This window comes from Euprymna scolopes, chromosome 35, assembly GCF_053919585.1.
Source record: "Euprymna scolopes isolate OS-2025 chromosome 35, ASM5391958v1, whole genome shotgun sequence".
NCBI lineage: Eukaryota > Metazoa > Mollusca > Cephalopoda > Sepiida > Sepiolidae > Euprymna > Euprymna scolopes.
The window spans coordinates 25,922,451-25,939,950 of record NC_136516.1 but is presented as its reverse complement, the minus strand read 5'-3'; the positions used below and the strand labels follow the sequence as shown (position 1 = coordinate 25,939,950).

Below are 17,500 nucleotides of genomic sequence, written 5' to 3'. Positions count from 1 at the left end.
TAGTTACACATGTTTCTGTTACCGAATCGTATCAATGATCCAGCAACTTCGTCAGACTTGAACAGAAGTGGTTATTATGATTTGGAAAGACAATATTAGAAAAAGGTGAAAAAAAAAAATGGGGGGGGTCCTCAATTTTGATCTGACAGCATTTAAGTTTTAAGATTTAATAATTAAATAAATAAATAAATAAATAATAAGTATTGAGCACCTTCTTCAGATTTTTACTAATTACCAGTTTTGCTAAATTATATATATATATATATATATATATATATATATATATATATATATATATATATATATACTTCATTTAATCACATAAATTAATATATGAAAATATAATTTTATGCGCAAATTTTAAGTATGTACTTTAACAGTGCTCAATACATAGGTAGAGCTAAGTATTAAGTTATAAAAAAATATATATATATATATATATTTTATAACACACACACATGTATATATATATATATATATATATATAGCCAGTAGAGTTTAGTTTCCTAGAAGTACATCCAATGAAACAACATGTGTCTACCAAAATAGTGTTCAATGAGTGAACAGAGCAGGTATATTAATTTTATTTATACAAGCATTAATGGCTTCATATGTGCATACATGTTTCTGTAATCACCCTTGTTGGGGGATTACGTCTTCAGGCCAAGAATTACCGTCAAAAGTGACATTTCCACCAAATACATTTTTCTATTTCGTTTATCAAGTTAAAATACAACCTGGGTGGGAATCAAAAAAAAACGGTAAAAAGGATGAGTGAGGTCTTTGAAGATAATAAACATCTTTTTTCTTTTCCCCTTCCCCCATCCAACCTAACTTTTGGTTTTTATGGCATAAGGTACTTGAGAGTTTAGTTTTCTTGTCTTAGAGTCTTTAAGTTAATAACCTATATATTATATACAAGTCAGAATGTGTGTGTGAGGAGAACTCTTAAACTATAACCTCAACGAATATTTGATGTACAGACTTGAAATTTGTTATATAGGGTAGTCAGACATGCGGAAAACTTTTTAATCAGTTTTCATCCGGAAACAAGGGCCGCTGAAGGGTCAAAAATTGAAAAATTGGTCCTTGAGGGTCATCATATTTTTATCTGTTTGTAAACTGTTTCACGACTGGGCATGTGCGAATTGTTAACGTGATGGCTTCTTTATGTTAAGAATAAGTAGATTTGAAGACGATTTTTAATCATGGCAAGCTGGCCTAATGATTATCATACTTGACTCACTGTCTTTAGGATTTGGTTTCGATTTCAGCTTGAGTATTTTTCTTTTTTTTTTTTTTACAAGAAGTGAACTGTTTAAAAATAAAGCATATTACTTACATGCACGTCTGAGTTTCTTTCCCTTTTTTTAAAAATCTTTTTTCTCTTTTAAAGAATTTAACCTTACATTTAATACCGGGCAACATCGGGTACATCTGCTAGTGTATCTATAAAAGTGAAAACGTGTGTGTGTGTCTGTGTGATTACACATCTCAACCTATATACTCAACGAAGTTTTTATCTACAAATTTGAATCTTGGTATATAGGGTATTCATATACGTGGAAAACTTTTAATCGGTTTTCATATGGATAAAAGGGCTGCTAAGTGATCACAATTGAAAAATTGACACGTGGGTGTGATCGGATTTTTATCTCTGTGTCAACAGTTTCACAACTGCGCATGTGCGATCGTGAAACATGACAGCTTTCTTATGTTAAGAATAACTAAGCTGGAAACAACATTTAAAGAACGTGGCAAGCTGGCCTAATAGTTATCGTACTTGCCTCACTGTCTTTAAGTTTAGGTTTCGATCTCAACTCGAGTATTCTTTTTATTTACAAGAAGTGAACTGTTTAGAAAAAAAAACATAATATTCACATGCACATGTCTCAGTTTCTGTCCATATTTTTTTTACTTCATTTTTTAAAAGCAATTAAACGTTACATTTAATACTTAGAATATTTCTGTTTATAATAAACTAGCCTGAGTGCCCGGCGTTGCCCGAGTGTTTGGAAGTGTGTGTTGAGCAAAAAAAATAAATAAATAAAAAAGTGGTAGTGGGCAGGCAGGCTCGAACTCGTACCGCGAAGAAAGAAAAAAAAACGTGACCCCCCCCCAAAAAAACGTGACATCCTTGCCGTTGCGTCCATCCCAAACCGGAAGTGGTGAAGGTTTAAATTAAGGCTAGTTAATCGAAAAGATGGGATGACTTTCGAAAATATCGGCGAAAAAAAACGATCCCTCCCTGTAGAAAAGTGCCTAGTTGAGGGTGAAGGAATTAATATTTTTAGCCATTTTTTTTTTATATTTGTCGTCCGAAGGGTCGGGCTTCAAACCGATACTGATCTCGTGAACATCCGTCGCCTAAGTCGTAGTTTTAGGCATGCATACATACATACATACATATGATGATTGCAACGTCTTGTCAGACGAGTGCCACTCCCTCAGACATTTAAAATCCATGAGCCCAAATGTCTGAGGGAGTATCTATACAAATATGATGTTACAGAGTCTTAGCTTTGTACGACAGCTAAGTCTCTCTCTCGGTTCAAAATGTTGAGATCCAGAAACAAACCTGAGCAAGATAGCCAGCAACAAATTGAACTGCAGACCAGCTTAATGCGGGTACTGGTCTTCCGCTTTATGGTTTTTTAAATCAGAGATTTGCTTCTCCTAGAAAGGTTGCCTTCACCACGGCTTACGGGAGCCCTCTCTACCCCAATACACATATACACATACACATACACACACACACACACACAAATATACACGGTGCTAGTTGGCCGTTGACCCAGAAAAAGAGTTCATTCGCCCTTTGGAAGGTCTTGTTTTTAATCCTTCAGGGAGACTAGCCGCCCTCCTCATCAAACAAGTCTGGTGGGGGGACCAGTTTAGTCGCCGGTGACCCGACCATGAGGCAGGTAGTACTGGGTTACATGGTACCAGTAGCATATGACATGACCTGACATACATACATACATACATACATACATACATACATACATACATTTAAACAGACAGGTAGGATTTATATCATAGATAAGAAATTTGCATTAATTAAAATATAATATTTATGCCTATTTTACAGCCGGCAACGCCGGGCGGCCAGCTTGTATATATATATACACTTGTGCCCGATATTATTCATACCCCCCTTGAAAATTGAGTTTATTAGGTGTAACTTTTGTAAGAATTTATTGTTTACGTCCATATTGATACATATTCTTAATAAACCTCTTCTGATCATTTTCGTCATTTTAAAATCTCGGGATACTTGTAATAAAAGAAATATACAGCTATTTATAAAATCTGCAATGTTCAAAAATAATCATACCCCCTTATTTTTTCAGTATTAATCGAGTTTCTGACTGTTTGTTTTCTGTTTGATTCTTATTTTGAATGCTTTTATACAACCTTTGATTAATTTCATTTCGTTTTTTGCATTTTTCAGAAATTAAAATGATATCAACTGAAAACCAATAAAAGAATAAAAATTATTAGAATGGGGAAGAAAAAAGAGCTTAGTAATGATCTTAGGACTAAAATTGTGAATTCACATAAGGATGGTTTAGGTTACAAGTCAATTTCCAAGAAATTTGAGGTCCCTACAGCAACAGTACAGAGCATCATCAAAAAATTCCAGAGCCACCACACAACAAACAACTTGATTGGTAGAGGAAGGAAAAGGAAACTGTCTGCTAGAGCCACCAGGAATATTGTAAGAAGTGTTAATGCAAATCCAACCACCACTAATAAGGACATTTTAGAAAATCTGGAGTCTTCTGGCATAAAAATATCAAGGCAAACATTGCAAAGGACTCTGCATGAAAATGGTCTGAAAGGAAGCAGGACCAAGAAGGACTCCATTGCACACCGGAAAACACCTTGCAGCACGTCTAAAGTTTGCTAGGACCCATGTGAATTCTCCAGAGTCCGTTTTCTCAAGTATTTTGTGGACTGACGAAACAAAAATTGAATTGTTTGGCCATATGGATGCTTCTTACGTTTGAAGGAAGAAAGGAGAAGCTTACAACCCAAAGAACACCATACCCACGGTGAAACATGGTGGTGGTAGCCTAATGTTTTGGGGCTCCTTTTCGGCTAGTGGTCCAGGTAGTTTGGTCAAGATAGATGGAAGCATGAAGAAGGAGCAATATTTGGAGATACTCCAGAAAAGCATTAGACAGGATGCGGAGAAGCTCCATTTAGGACCAAACTGGGTCCTTCAACAGGATAATGATCCAAAACATACTGCCAAAATAGTCAAGAAATGGTTTGAGGATAATCAAATTAATGTTTTGGAATGGCCTAGCCAGAGTCCCGACCTGAACCCTATCGAAAACCTCTGGCACATATTGAAAACTGAGGTTAAAAAGCGGAAACCTAGAAATTTGAGGGATTAAGAGAACTACTGCATTGAAGAATGGTCAAAAATCAGTGTTGATGCTTGTAAAAACCTTGTTGATAAATATCCCAAACGGTTACAGGCAGTTATTAAGAATAAAGGGCATGCTATTGACTATTAGTAAGAGAGGTATGAATAATTTTGAACTAGTGCCATTATTGTTTTTCTTTGTATAATGTTTCAAACTTGCATAATTTATTTATTTGTTGAGTTTAAATTAAATGCTTATGCTTGATTTATTGTTTGAAATCCCTTTAATATTGTCTACCTTCTGGTTTGAGCAATATTCTTATAGAAATCTCAAAGATCCGAGGGGTATGAATAATATCGGGCACAAGTGTATATATATATATATATATATATATATATATATATATATATATATATATATATATATATATATATATATATATATATATCTGGAGGAGAGAGTCATAGATTTAAATCAAGTACAATCGTGCAGAAAAAATAGTTTTACTCACCAACAAAAACATCGTATGCCTTTCTCTGGTCTAAAATATTGATCAAGGTCTTTATTGGTGTGCAACCCGTATCGATTTCATCGAACGCAAAAGCGACATCGTGTTCTCTGAGGGCCGTCAGTGTGGGATCATTATTGACTTGTTCAATCGCCAACAGCATCGCCCCAATTGAGCCCTTTACGGCCATTGGGCTGTGACCAGAAAGCGGCACGAGAAATCCAATTTTGATTTCTTCCTCTGTTGTATGACACTGGCACCAGCCGAACCCAGCTGCAAGCAGGAGGCAGAAAATAACAAGGTCATCCATTTGGAGATGTCTTGGACGAATCTTGGATGAAGTTACGTATTTCGGATGAAAATGAAATCCATTTCTTTTATCTTGATGACTTGATCAATTTGATCCATAATTGAAATAAACGAAGGAGATAACTCATGGGATATTTATTGCGTATTCTCCTTATTTTGGAAAAGTTGGATACAAAAAAATAAACACCAGACTTTTGCGCATGTTTTAAAATATTTTGTAGAAATTCTTATTTACTGCTTAGGGATCAGTTGATTCTGTCGTTCGCATTGGTTTCCCTGATATTTTTCTTGCTGGAATTTATTTTTAGAGAGACATCTTGTTCTTATGAAAAGGACCACGTGAAGGTTGTCAATACCGTAAGTGAAAGTATTTCTTTGGAACGACCTGGAATCAAACTTGACACATGCGCACACACAGGTTATCAGTCCTTGTTGTTAACCATTGAGCCATCGTCACGTTTCGTTGTATAAATGGAAAATGTACGTTTGAATATTTGTTAAATTATTCTTTTTTCTTGCTTTCATTCGTTTCTTTTCGTTTCTTGATGCGTTCGTGACGGCGTAGAAAAAATTGATCCTTTGTTTTGAATTTGAGCGTTATTTTTTTTTTTTTTTTCTGTTCGATTGCATAGAAATCCGTGCACGTGTGATTTTATGTTGTTGAAGGGTCAATGTCGCGGGTCGCATTAGTCGCGTGTGAAAAGAAAACATAAAAGCGCTAGTTCGTGAAAACAAAACATTGGTTTTCATTTAGTGCTTTTGGGGGGGGGGCGGTCGGCGTAAACAAGGTATAGAGACAGAGAAAGAGAAAGGGGGGTTGCTAAGAGAGAGATAAAAGATGGAGTAGATATAAAAGGGGGGGGGGAAGTATATAGAGAGAAAGAGAAGAGAGCATGAAAGATAAGCGAGGGAGAGTAAGACGAAAGATAATGGTTGTTTTAGTGAGTGCTTCTGCTTTTTTTTTTTTTTTTTGTGGCGGTCGACGTATACAAGGTATAGAGACAGAGGAAGAGAAGGGAGGTTGCAAAGAGAGAGAAAAGATGGAGAAGATATAAAGGTGGGGGGGGAAGAAGTGTATAGAAAGGGAAGAGAGCATGAAAGATAAGAGGGGAGAGTGAAACGAAAGATAATGTTCCTATTTACAATGCCTCCCCACGGGACAGAGTTAGACACCAGGGTCGTTTTTTAACGTGGAGAAAAGGAATAAAAATAAAAATTGTCTCAGTCGTGAAGGATTTCTCCTCCACTGACAAAGAACAAGAAATTGAAGTGCAGCATCTGAAGAACAGATACTACACTTTGATCTTGTCCCGAAAGATAATGTTTGGTGAAAACAAAACGTTGTTTTTGACTTTATTCTGTTTTAGTGAGTGCTTCTGTTTTTTTTGGGGGGGGGGTTGTTTTTTTTTTGTTTTTTTATGGGCGAGGTAAACAAGGTATGTATACAAGTTAGAGAAAAATGCGAAGGGAACAAAAAATGAGAGAGAAGAAAAGGGAGAGAAGAAAGCAAGATTGATGAAGAGAGAGAGGGACTGGAATAGATATAAAAGAAAGTGAGAAAGGGTTAGAGCGAGATGGGGGTGAAAAGGGGAGAGTTATGGAGAGAGAAGGAAAGCGAGATGATGGGGTGGGGGAGATAGAGAGGGGGACGGGGAAAGAGACGGGGCGAGATGGAGACGGTGAGAAGGGAAAACAGATGAAGAGAGAAGGAGAGGGATAGAGAGGAGGAGAGAGAGAGAGTGAAGGAGAGTGAGATAGAGAGGTTGAGAGTGGGAAGAGAGAGAAGAAGAAAAGCGAGAGGGAGGAAGATGGAGAGGGGGAGGGAGAAAGAGACGGAGGGAGAAGGAGAGCGAGATGGAGAGGGTGAGAAGAGAAAACAAATGGAGAGATAAGGAGAAGGGCGAGAGAGGATGAGAGGGAGGGAGACAAGGAGAGCAAGATGGAGAGGATAAGAGGGGAAAACAGATGGAGAGAGGAGGAGAGGGGAGAGGGATAGAGGAGGAGAGTTGGGGGAGATAGAGGGAGAGAGAGAAAGAGCGAGATGGAGAGGGAGGAGAAGTAGGGAAGGAGGGACAGAAAGGGAGAGAGATAGAGTGGAGGTCAAATGTCTGACATCGCAAAAATTCACATAACCCAACAAACCACTTGATTCATGAAAGAAAGTGCTACTTTTCTTTTATTCCTATTTAATCGCTCGTGCCTATTAAAACATCCCTACTTTTTGTACGCTCTCTCTCTCTCTCTCTCTCTCACACACACACACACACACACACACACACACACACACACACACACACACACACACATATGAACTCCTTCAATTGTGTGTATACACGTACACAGTTTTAGGCATCTGATGACGTCAAACACAATTCCCACATTTTTTGTATGCTCCCACACCAGTGAAATCAAATGGACATAGACACACATACGTTCTCACAAAAAAAAAAAAAAACAATTACACACACGTGACGTAAGCATCAAAAGTCATTGCAATTCTCATACACATCCAACATCTCCGAAAGCATATGTATGCAAACTGACTGTTGATCCAAGAAAGGTTTATACGTGTTTTGAATATCTTGTTTTTAATCCTGTTGCATGGATAGTCACGTTCCTTAATATTCAAGACTAAGAATTTAATATAAGAAGATAAACGGACAAGAAAAATACAAGAAAAATTTTAATTTAAATCTATAACATAAATCTCACCTCTCAGTTTAAATGTATGTATGTATGTTTGCGTGTCGCGCAAAAACTTTCGACAAAGGCGACGGATTTTCACGAGATTAATATTGTTCTTAAGCTCGATTCTTCGGACGACAAATATCGAAAAATTGGCTTAAAAACGTGAATTCCTTCACCTTCAACTGGGCACTGATCTACTGGGAGGGGTGCTTTTTTCGCGGATATTTTCGAAAGCCATTCTCTATTTTCGATTAACTAACTTTAATTAATTTAAACCTATGTCACTTCCAGTTTGGTGATGGGCACAACAGCAAAGACGTAACCTTCTTTTGTTTTTTCACATTCTTTTCCTCCTTCGCGGTACGGGTTCGAGCCTGCCTGCCTACTGCAACTTTTTTTCCTTTTTGCTCAACACACTTTTAAATACCCGGGCAACGCTGGGCACACAGGCTAGTTTACTATAAAAATTAAAATTTTTAGTCAAGGCAGTTTATGTTGACAGTATTATTATTACTCCGAATCTTATTACTCACTAGGAGTAACCACACAAGTCATCATCAAAAATTATTCTTTGAGAACAGCTTGTGGTGTTCCCTGGAATCTGAGTGACAACAAGTTTCTCCGGATTTCCAGAACTCGCCACATCCTTCGATAAACTTTACAACAGAATTTGCGTTATCGCAACAGCCGCTTACTATTGATTTCTTGTTGGCGAAAATCATTAGTCTTCACTGGAATGTGGGTGGCAATAAGCCTCCCCAAGGTGCCAGTCCTCTTTGCACTCACATAGCGGAGGTCGGGCTAGTGCTTTCTCCTCCCGGTATTTCCATCCTCTTTGATCCTCCTTATTTGATGTGGTGCCTGTTTATGATGACACTCACACAGAGAAAAAAAAAAGTAGATCGGCATTTTTCAATTATACAGTTTCAGTTCTCTTGATTCCGTGTGATGTTCCTTTGTGTTTTGTATCTGTAGCCGTTTCTGTGTGTCCAGTTTGTGTGTAGTTTATATGTGGTGTTAGTCTCCGCATTCAAGGATTTTCCTTAATATTTTTGCAGTTTTCATTATTGAAATTCGTTGTATCTTCTCTGTCATCCCTCCGATTCCAATCTCTCCCCTTCTTTTTTCAAAGTTTTTTGGTATCGTTCCTAGTGCTCCTACTATTAGTGGTATTATCTTTACATTTCTTATTTTCCAGATTCCTTCCAGTTCTCTGGCAAGTTCCGTGTATTTTCTCCTTCATCTTCACTCTGTGGCCTGCTGGATGGAAAAGTCTACAATCTAGCAGGACTTTTCCTTCTTGTTAACTATTTCGACATCCGGTTTTCTTGCTTTGATGGGTTTATCAGTTTGTATATCCATGTCCTATAGAATTTTATGACTTCCATTTTCCAGTACTGCTGCCGGTTTGTGTTTGTACCATACGTTTGTGTGTTCAAAATGCAATTGTTTGCATAATTGTCAATGTACTGCCTTCCCCACTTAGTCGTGTCTATTTTTATATTCTTTTGGGCTAGTTTGCTGCATTCACTTATTATGTGGTTTATTGTTTCGTCTCTTTGTCCACAGAGTCTGCATTTGGTGTTTTCTTGTGTCTTGTCGACCTTTGCTTTGATGTGGTTTGTTCTAATTGCGTTATCTTGTACAGCTGTTATCAATGATTCAGTTTCCCTGTTAAGGTTTCCTTTTTGTAGCCATTTCCAAGTGTTTTCGTTTGGCTCTTCTTTTGTCATCATTATGAATCGTCCATGTAGCTATTTCTCTTTCCATTTTTCTTTCCTCGTCATATTCTTCGTCTCTTTTTCTATCTTGTTTGTTTCTTCCATGTCTCTCGCTGCAGTAATTGCTCTTTCGGTGTTCTGCATTATGTATTTTTCTAGTCCTTTTTTGTGTTATTTACACGGTCTACTATACATATTCAGCTCTATTCTTCCATCTTTCCTTTTAACAATTCATTTATTATATATATATATATATATATATATATATATATATATATATATATATATAAGAGGGTCCTAGCAAAATGAAAGCATCCTATTTTTTAACTCAAAAAGTTGAAGAGCTACAAAGACGGAAATAATACCATTTAAACAAGCGAACTTTTATATATTTATTTTTCTACGTAGTCACCACCATTCTCAATGCATATTTGCTAGGAATTCTAAGACACGTCTCTGTTTCTGATGAACATCCACGACAGGGGCTGCTTTCTTAGAGTATCACGCCGTCAATATCTGCAATAGAGAAATGAAAGTTTCAAGCCATGAATGCATAAGTTCAATCATCATAACGATGCAATTTGGAATCTCCTCTGATCCATTCGGTTGAAATATAAAATAAGAGACATTACTTTTGGAACACCTCTCGTGTATATATATATATATATATATATATATATATATATATATATATATATATATATATATATATATATATATATGGGGGGTGTATAACTACTTCATTTACTCACATAAAATTAATAAACAAAAGTATACATTTATGCGTAAACTTAAGTATTTACTTCAAAAGTGCTCAATATGTAGGTAGAGCTAGTTAGTAATTTATAAAATATATATGGCGATTAAGCTACACTGAATATTCCGCGTTTCATCCACCCTAGGATTCTTCAGGCTTATGCGCGACTTTTGTAGTTGTCTGTTGTTTTTATATATGCACCTTCTATTGAGATTTTAGTTAGTCAATCAGCTGTGTATCCACTGTGCCCTTCCTATCAGCCAATGAACATGCACTTACAGGACAAAGGCCCATTTGACCTCTGGTTGACCTGTTCCTTTGTGTGTGCTCTATTTAGCCTGGATATCTTGTGTATTGACCTGTTTTAAATCTAGGTTAGTTTTTTTTATATGTTAGCTTATATATATACATAAATATATATATATATATATATATATATATATATATATACATATATGTGTGATAGTTTATGCATGTTTATTTATTTTATTTATTTATTTGTTTATTTTCTATTGTTTTTGTTAGTTTTAAATTATTTTGTATCTCTATCCTAGAGTAAATTTTATCGTGTGAACACAGTTGTTCGCTATTTCTCTCCTACAGTTTAATAGATGTTGGGGTTCTTTAAAGTACAGGATAGCAAATTTTTCATGAAAGCATAATATACATGGGTCGTCTAGGTCTCTACATGTGTTTGCTTGTCTTACTATTTTCCATTCGGCTACCGGCAAACGTCCGCTTTCCTTGAGTTCCCAGTATTTGTTTGCTAGCGTTGTTTTCATACGGTGTTTTTATTGTTGAATTCAACAATAAAAAACACCGTATGAAAGCAAATGAAATGAAAAATGGTTTATGTGTAGGAGGATGAGCAAAGTGCTTGAACGATCCATTCATCACAGGTTTTTATCTTACTAATATCCTAACCCTTTATTTTTATTATTCTTTTTATCGTTCTATTTCTTTGGTCACTCATATTAACATGCTCGAGGGACTAGACATTTTATCTGGCGTGGCCCAAAAAGTTTAGATATTTCCGGTTATATATATATGGAACGACCCAAACCATATAATGTTATAGAATATTTTATTAAATGATGAAAACTGGTTCTCAACCTTTTTTTTACTCATGGACCCCTTTTCCTTTCTTTTTATCTTGGTGAGCCCCTTCATAACTATTGGTCATAAAACAATCTTCTATTTTTCACTAATTAAATTTTGAGGTTTTAATAATCAAAGAAATATTATATAATTAAGCTTTTTTTAAAATGAAAACTAATTCAATGCAGATAAAGTATTCTACAACAACTATAATAATTATGATAATAATTATTGTTGTGGGGACGCCCACTAATTAGCATACGTGGGTGAAAAGATACAGATAAAGGTATCAAGTCAGCAAGACCAGGGAGCTGTGTTCGAACGCCGGATAGGCAAGACGCATGTGCTGGTTGCTCCATGAAAGACTTTAACCCGCCCTCTGCCGGACAATCTTCCAACTGCAGTACAACTGAACCTTTGTAAATATGTATTACATTTTCGTCTTAATATATTTTTTTTTACCTTTACTTTCTGCGTTCGTGTTGTTATTGATACAGACACAACAACAATAATAATAATAATAATAATAATAATAGTAATAATAATAATAATAATAATAATAATAATAATAATAATAATAATAATAATAATCTAAATTAGAGTGATAACAATTCTTTACCAATATCTTGTATTGTATTTTGTAATGTTTTGCCTGTAGACCCCCCAGAAATATTCCATGGACCCCTTGGGTCCATGTGGACCCCGGTTGAGAACCCCTGGATTAAAATATTTTTTTCTGCGACATTCGATGCAAAACACGCTTTTAAAAACGACTTTTTTAATTTTACTTTTGTTTTTGTATTTTTCTTCATTTCTCTGGTGGTATTAACCCCGAGTGAGCAGCCCCGAGTGGAGATATAAAACGATACATCCGAAGTAATCGACGATTATTGTCAGTCTAAAGCGATGTTTGCGTGTTTGGCGCGACTTTTAAATGGAGTTTACTCACATCTTTTATTTAATTTTTAGAAAACCAAAAATGTTATAACTTTTTTTATTAAATAATTAAAATCACTTTTCTGAGATTTTAGTATTTGAAAATGGTGCCTTACACCAAAAGTCACAGGTAAAAAAAATATTTTAATCATTTAATAAAACATTTTATAAGATCATTTAGTTTTCTAAAATATTCATATAAATATATATGTGTGTGTTTGTGTGTGTGTGTGTGTGTGTGTGTGTGTGTGTGTGTGTGTACATATATATATATATATATATATGTATATATAATAAAGATGAGGATTAAAAATTACATATAACATTATTATATCATCAGACCAATAAAGAAAGAATAAGAGAGTAAAACTCATTTAGGCCATGGTATTTGGGAGCTAAGTGCTTCTCGTCAGAAGAGAAGAACGGCCAGCATTATGCAAAATATAAAATATAGATAAAAGTTTGCTTGTCCGGTTTAGTGATAGTAAGAGATTTATTCTGGCGTAGTGTTTTGATAACACGGAAATGGTCGTTTCGACATTTGGATTCGTTTAGTGAATCTGGTGTTGTTATACTTGACCACCAGGATTATATCAATAAAATGATGACAATCCTCAATGACACCTCTAAATTTGTACAGCTAGGTCCGGTAGAGGCACATGACTCTACTGTATCTATTGAATCTAGATTCCAAAGACGTCTAGTCAAATGAGTGAAGAGTGGAGCTCTTTCTTCCTTCATTTCTGATTTAATCAAACCGACTGGTTCACTACGTCCCCGTCTCTATCGTTTACCTAAAACTCATAAGAGTGATGTACCTTTAAGACCGATATTATCCATGATAGGTTCCGCACAGCATAAAGTAGCCAAATGGCTTACTAATATTTTAGAACCAGTTTTGGAAGAGTATAGTTCTTTCTGCATTAAAGATTCTTTTTCTTTTGCTAAATTTATGCAGAATTATAATCAGACTGACAAATTTATGTGTTCTTTTGATATTGAAAGCCTATTTACCTGCGTTCTACTCTCAGAGACTATTGATATATTTGCCGATGCCCTTTATCGCAGTCAGCTCCCAACTCCCCTATTCCTGAGAATATTTTTGTGGAACTTATGGAATTCGCCACCATGTCGGTCGAATTCAGTTTTAATAACATTATGTATAGGCAGATAGATGGTGTTTCGATGGGTTCTTCCCAAGGACCGGCTCTGGCGAATATTTTCGTAGGTTTCCATGAAAAGAGTCTTTTATCTGGCTTTCAAAAACCAGATATTTATTTTCGTTATGTTGACGACACTTTTTGTCTGTTCAACAATGAAACGGAAGCAGATACCTTTTTTTGCATCCCTTAATAATATTCACCCAGTTCTAAATTTTACTATAGAAAAGGAAAGTAATTCTTCCCTTCCTTTTCTAGATGTACTGGTGTGTAAAACACCTTCCGTTTTCTTGACTTCCATCTACCGTAAACCTACATTCACTGATCTTTACACACGTTGGAACTCTTTTTGCCCCACCAAACAAAAATATAATCTTATCAACACGCTTATCAATAGAGCTTGTATGATATGTTCAGAGACCAAATTAAATGATGAAGTAAAATTTATTACCAAGACTCTTTGCAATAATGGTTTTCCATTGCAAATCGTGGAATCTACAATTAGAAATAAAATTTCTAATTTCAATAAAATTAAACGGGCATCTGTCGACAAATGCCCTATCTACCTACGCCTACCTTGGCTAGGTAATATTAGTGAAAGATTTGCCAAGCAAATTTCTTCTGTCGTACAACAATGTTACTTTGCATCAAATATCCGTGTGGTTTTTTCTTGTAAACTCATTTTGTCTTCAATTTGTAAAGACGGTCTTCCCCCACCCCCACCATAACAATTCTATTATTTATTTAGTTAGTTAAATGTAGCTGCGGTGTGCGCTACGTCGGGCGAACGTTTCAAAGATTAGATAATAGGGTAAAACAACATGCTCCATCCAAAATTCGAAATGGAAATTACCTACCTTCGGACGTTTTGAACAATACCCATGGCTAATGTATAGGAGAGCACCGTATAAATAATCGTATTTGCGTTTTGGATTTTAGTGCGGACTTTTTTCCCACCCTTAGCAAGTCGCACTCTCTTTACCATCTCCAAATTCTAGAAATTATATATATTAAGACTCTGAGACCTCCTCTTTGCAAACAAAAAGAGAATCTCTTAGGGCTTGATCTAGTTTCTATTTAATAATTAATCCACCCCTTTTTTATACATATATTACCCCCCCCCTACTTTTTCATCTCTGATTCATGGTCCCCCACTTTTTTTTAAAACGTAATTAAGCTCGATTTTAGCTCTGTTGAGCGAGCTTCGAAACCGGTCAGCTGACGTATTCATTTTTATTTTTTTAATTTCACAATCTAAAATAAAGAATATTTTCGAACAAGTTTAAATTTTGTCTTTACATAGCCATAATATATATATATATATATATATATATATATATATATATATATATATATATATATATATATATATATTACCGTCACTGGATATTTATCTTCCACCAGACTATCCATTCACGTGTAATCACCTTTTTCTTCAACATATTCCCTCCGCTTCACTTTTTTGTTATCAAGTAAGATCTTTGCTTTGACTTACTTGTTGTTTCATCAAATACTTTTGCATGCAAAATCCGATCCCGAATTTTGCTAATTCCTACCCTCTGATAAGAAGGAAAGTATTTCTTCGAAACTCCGCGGATTAAGGACTATCCACTTATCTAGTGTTTCCTTTTCAGATTAAATATGTTTTTAATTCATTTCAAAGTGTTTTTTAACATGTTTTATTAACTGTTTGCTTATATATATATATATATATATATATATATATATATATATATATATATGTATATATATATATATATGTTGTTTTGTTTTGGTTTTAGCGATATGTTTTGAATGAATTCAATCATTTACGAAAGTGCATTTTTACTAAATGCGAGTTGGGAATTATTTTCCCTTTTTAACCAATTTGGTACCCCCACATGGGGAGCGGTATATATATCATTTTTTTTTAATGTAATTTAAAAAAAAAAAATTATATATTTTTTTTTTTTTTTTTTACACAGTGATCACCACTTATCAAGGCCCGGAAGCCACTCAGGGATAAGGGTTATTGCAAGTACATTACGTTAGTGAGGAGATTTGCTGAAATGTTTACTTAAGGGGGCGGTTCATTAGGAATTTGTTAACATTGGACTTGAAGACATCCAAGTTGTAGTCCGGAGGGAAGCAGGCAGACGGAACAGAGTTCCACAGGCGTGCAGTTCTAACAAAGAAGCTTTGTTCATGGAATCTGCGTTTTGATTTAGGCACAGATATAGAGTGGGGGGAAATTTTATATATATATATATATATATATATATATATATATATATATATATATATATATATATAAAGTAATGGTTGTGTGATTCCAAGGAGAGATGTATGTTTATATTGGGAACCGAACTTGTGCCTTACTAGACCCTCATGGCGAGACAAGTAAATAGGAATACAAAGGCCAACACAGCACGGCGCACCCATAGGCATGCCATGCACATACATGTGTACACCCACACACTCGACAAAACATATCAAAACAATCACACACGTATGTCGCGTCCACGCACTCCTTGTCTTTCTATTTCTCTCTCTCTCTCTCTCTCTCTCTCTCTCTTTCTCTCTCTCCCTCCCTCCCTCTTACACGCACAGACACACACACGGGCACGCGCACACACATGTGGAAAGAAGAACTCACTGATTCTAACCAATAGGCACTGATACACACGCGCAACTCATGCACTGGCGCACACACTTCAAAAAGGAAAAAAAAATGATGAAAATATTCACTAAATAGACTTAACACCTCCCACTCACCAAATGGATTTAACAAAAATAATAATAAACCCTTAATCATTAGACAACCAGTCTCACATCCACATATCTTTTAAAAGCACAATCGTGCTAGCTGAACTAAAATGGTCTCCAAAAGGGAATCCCATAAACTGTTCACCTTAAAACAAACTTTTAACTAAAAAAACTTTTAACTAAAAAATATTTGAAGAGAGCTAAATAAGGCTCGAAACGCGTTATGAAAATATTTCAAAATATTAAAAAATGAAGTCTTAAAAATCAACAATTGTTGCTGCTTACACTCTTATATATATATATATATATATATATATATATATATGTATATATATATATATATATATATATATATCCCAAATCCCTACATAGTACCCCAGTAGTTGTTGCCCCTGATAGTAGCCCCCTACACCAAAGTGGCAATTTGCCTTGTTTGGGGTGAAAATGTAATAAAAAATATATATATATATATATATATATATATATATATATATATATATATATATATATATATATCAGCAGGGAGACCGGACGTTGCCTGAGATTGAATGATGATCAACGAATATTTCACACTCCTATATTTTTATTGTTATCGAAATCTATGAAATCTCCCGGGAGGAAGCTTCACAGGCCTCCATGCAATAACTTAGTCCAAAATATACCATTCTACATCGCACTCTAGAGAACCTACTGCTTTTTTTTATAAAATTATTTCATATAAACTTCTTTCAAGTTTACGAAAGAAAAACATTAACAATTTTACGTGCGGGGTTTGAACCTGCAAACCACGTCATGAAAAAAAAACGTGAATTTTCAAGTCCTATAAAATTCTTGGCCGTTAATGAAAAAAAACTAAGAAATTTACGTGCGGAGTTTGAACCTATAAACTACGCCATGCCAACGAAAAAGAAACACGCTATCAACTTACCCACAGTAGAATTTTCACGGCTTTACTGATGATAGATAAATTAAAATAACGGTTTCGATTATCAGGTGTATTCTGAGAAAAAATTTAACTAGGTCACTTATACACTAAAGGTCTGTAAATTTTAAAGAAAATCTGGTCAGCCGTTTCGGAGTCTATAAGGAAGGAACGCACACAAAGTTGCATTTATGTCAAAACATCGTTAAGTCACTACTCGCACAGTAGTCTCCGATTAGCGTAATGGTTGACTGTCGTATGGGCGGTCGGGTTGAGG

General features: G+C 35.3%; 1 protein-coding gene across 2 annotated transcripts in view; it reads right to left on the bottom strand.

Moving 5' to 3' along the window:
- Positions 1-6,542, bottom strand: part of LOC145259748 (atrial natriuretic peptide receptor 2-like) — a 182,065-nt gene extending 175,523 nt beyond the window's left edge. Inside the window, exon 1 of one of the 2 annotated variants that reach the window (XM_080117454.1) lies at positions 4,891-6,542. In XM_080117454.1, coding sequence (XP_079973580.1) covers positions 4,891-5,197 — 307 coding nt within the window. In that variant the 5' untranslated portion in view covers positions 5,198-6,542. The remainder of the gene's footprint in view (positions 1-4,890) is intronic. The other variant, XM_080117455.1, reaches the window with a different exon arrangement.
- Between the last annotated feature and the right edge of the window lie 10,958 nt (positions 6,543-17,500).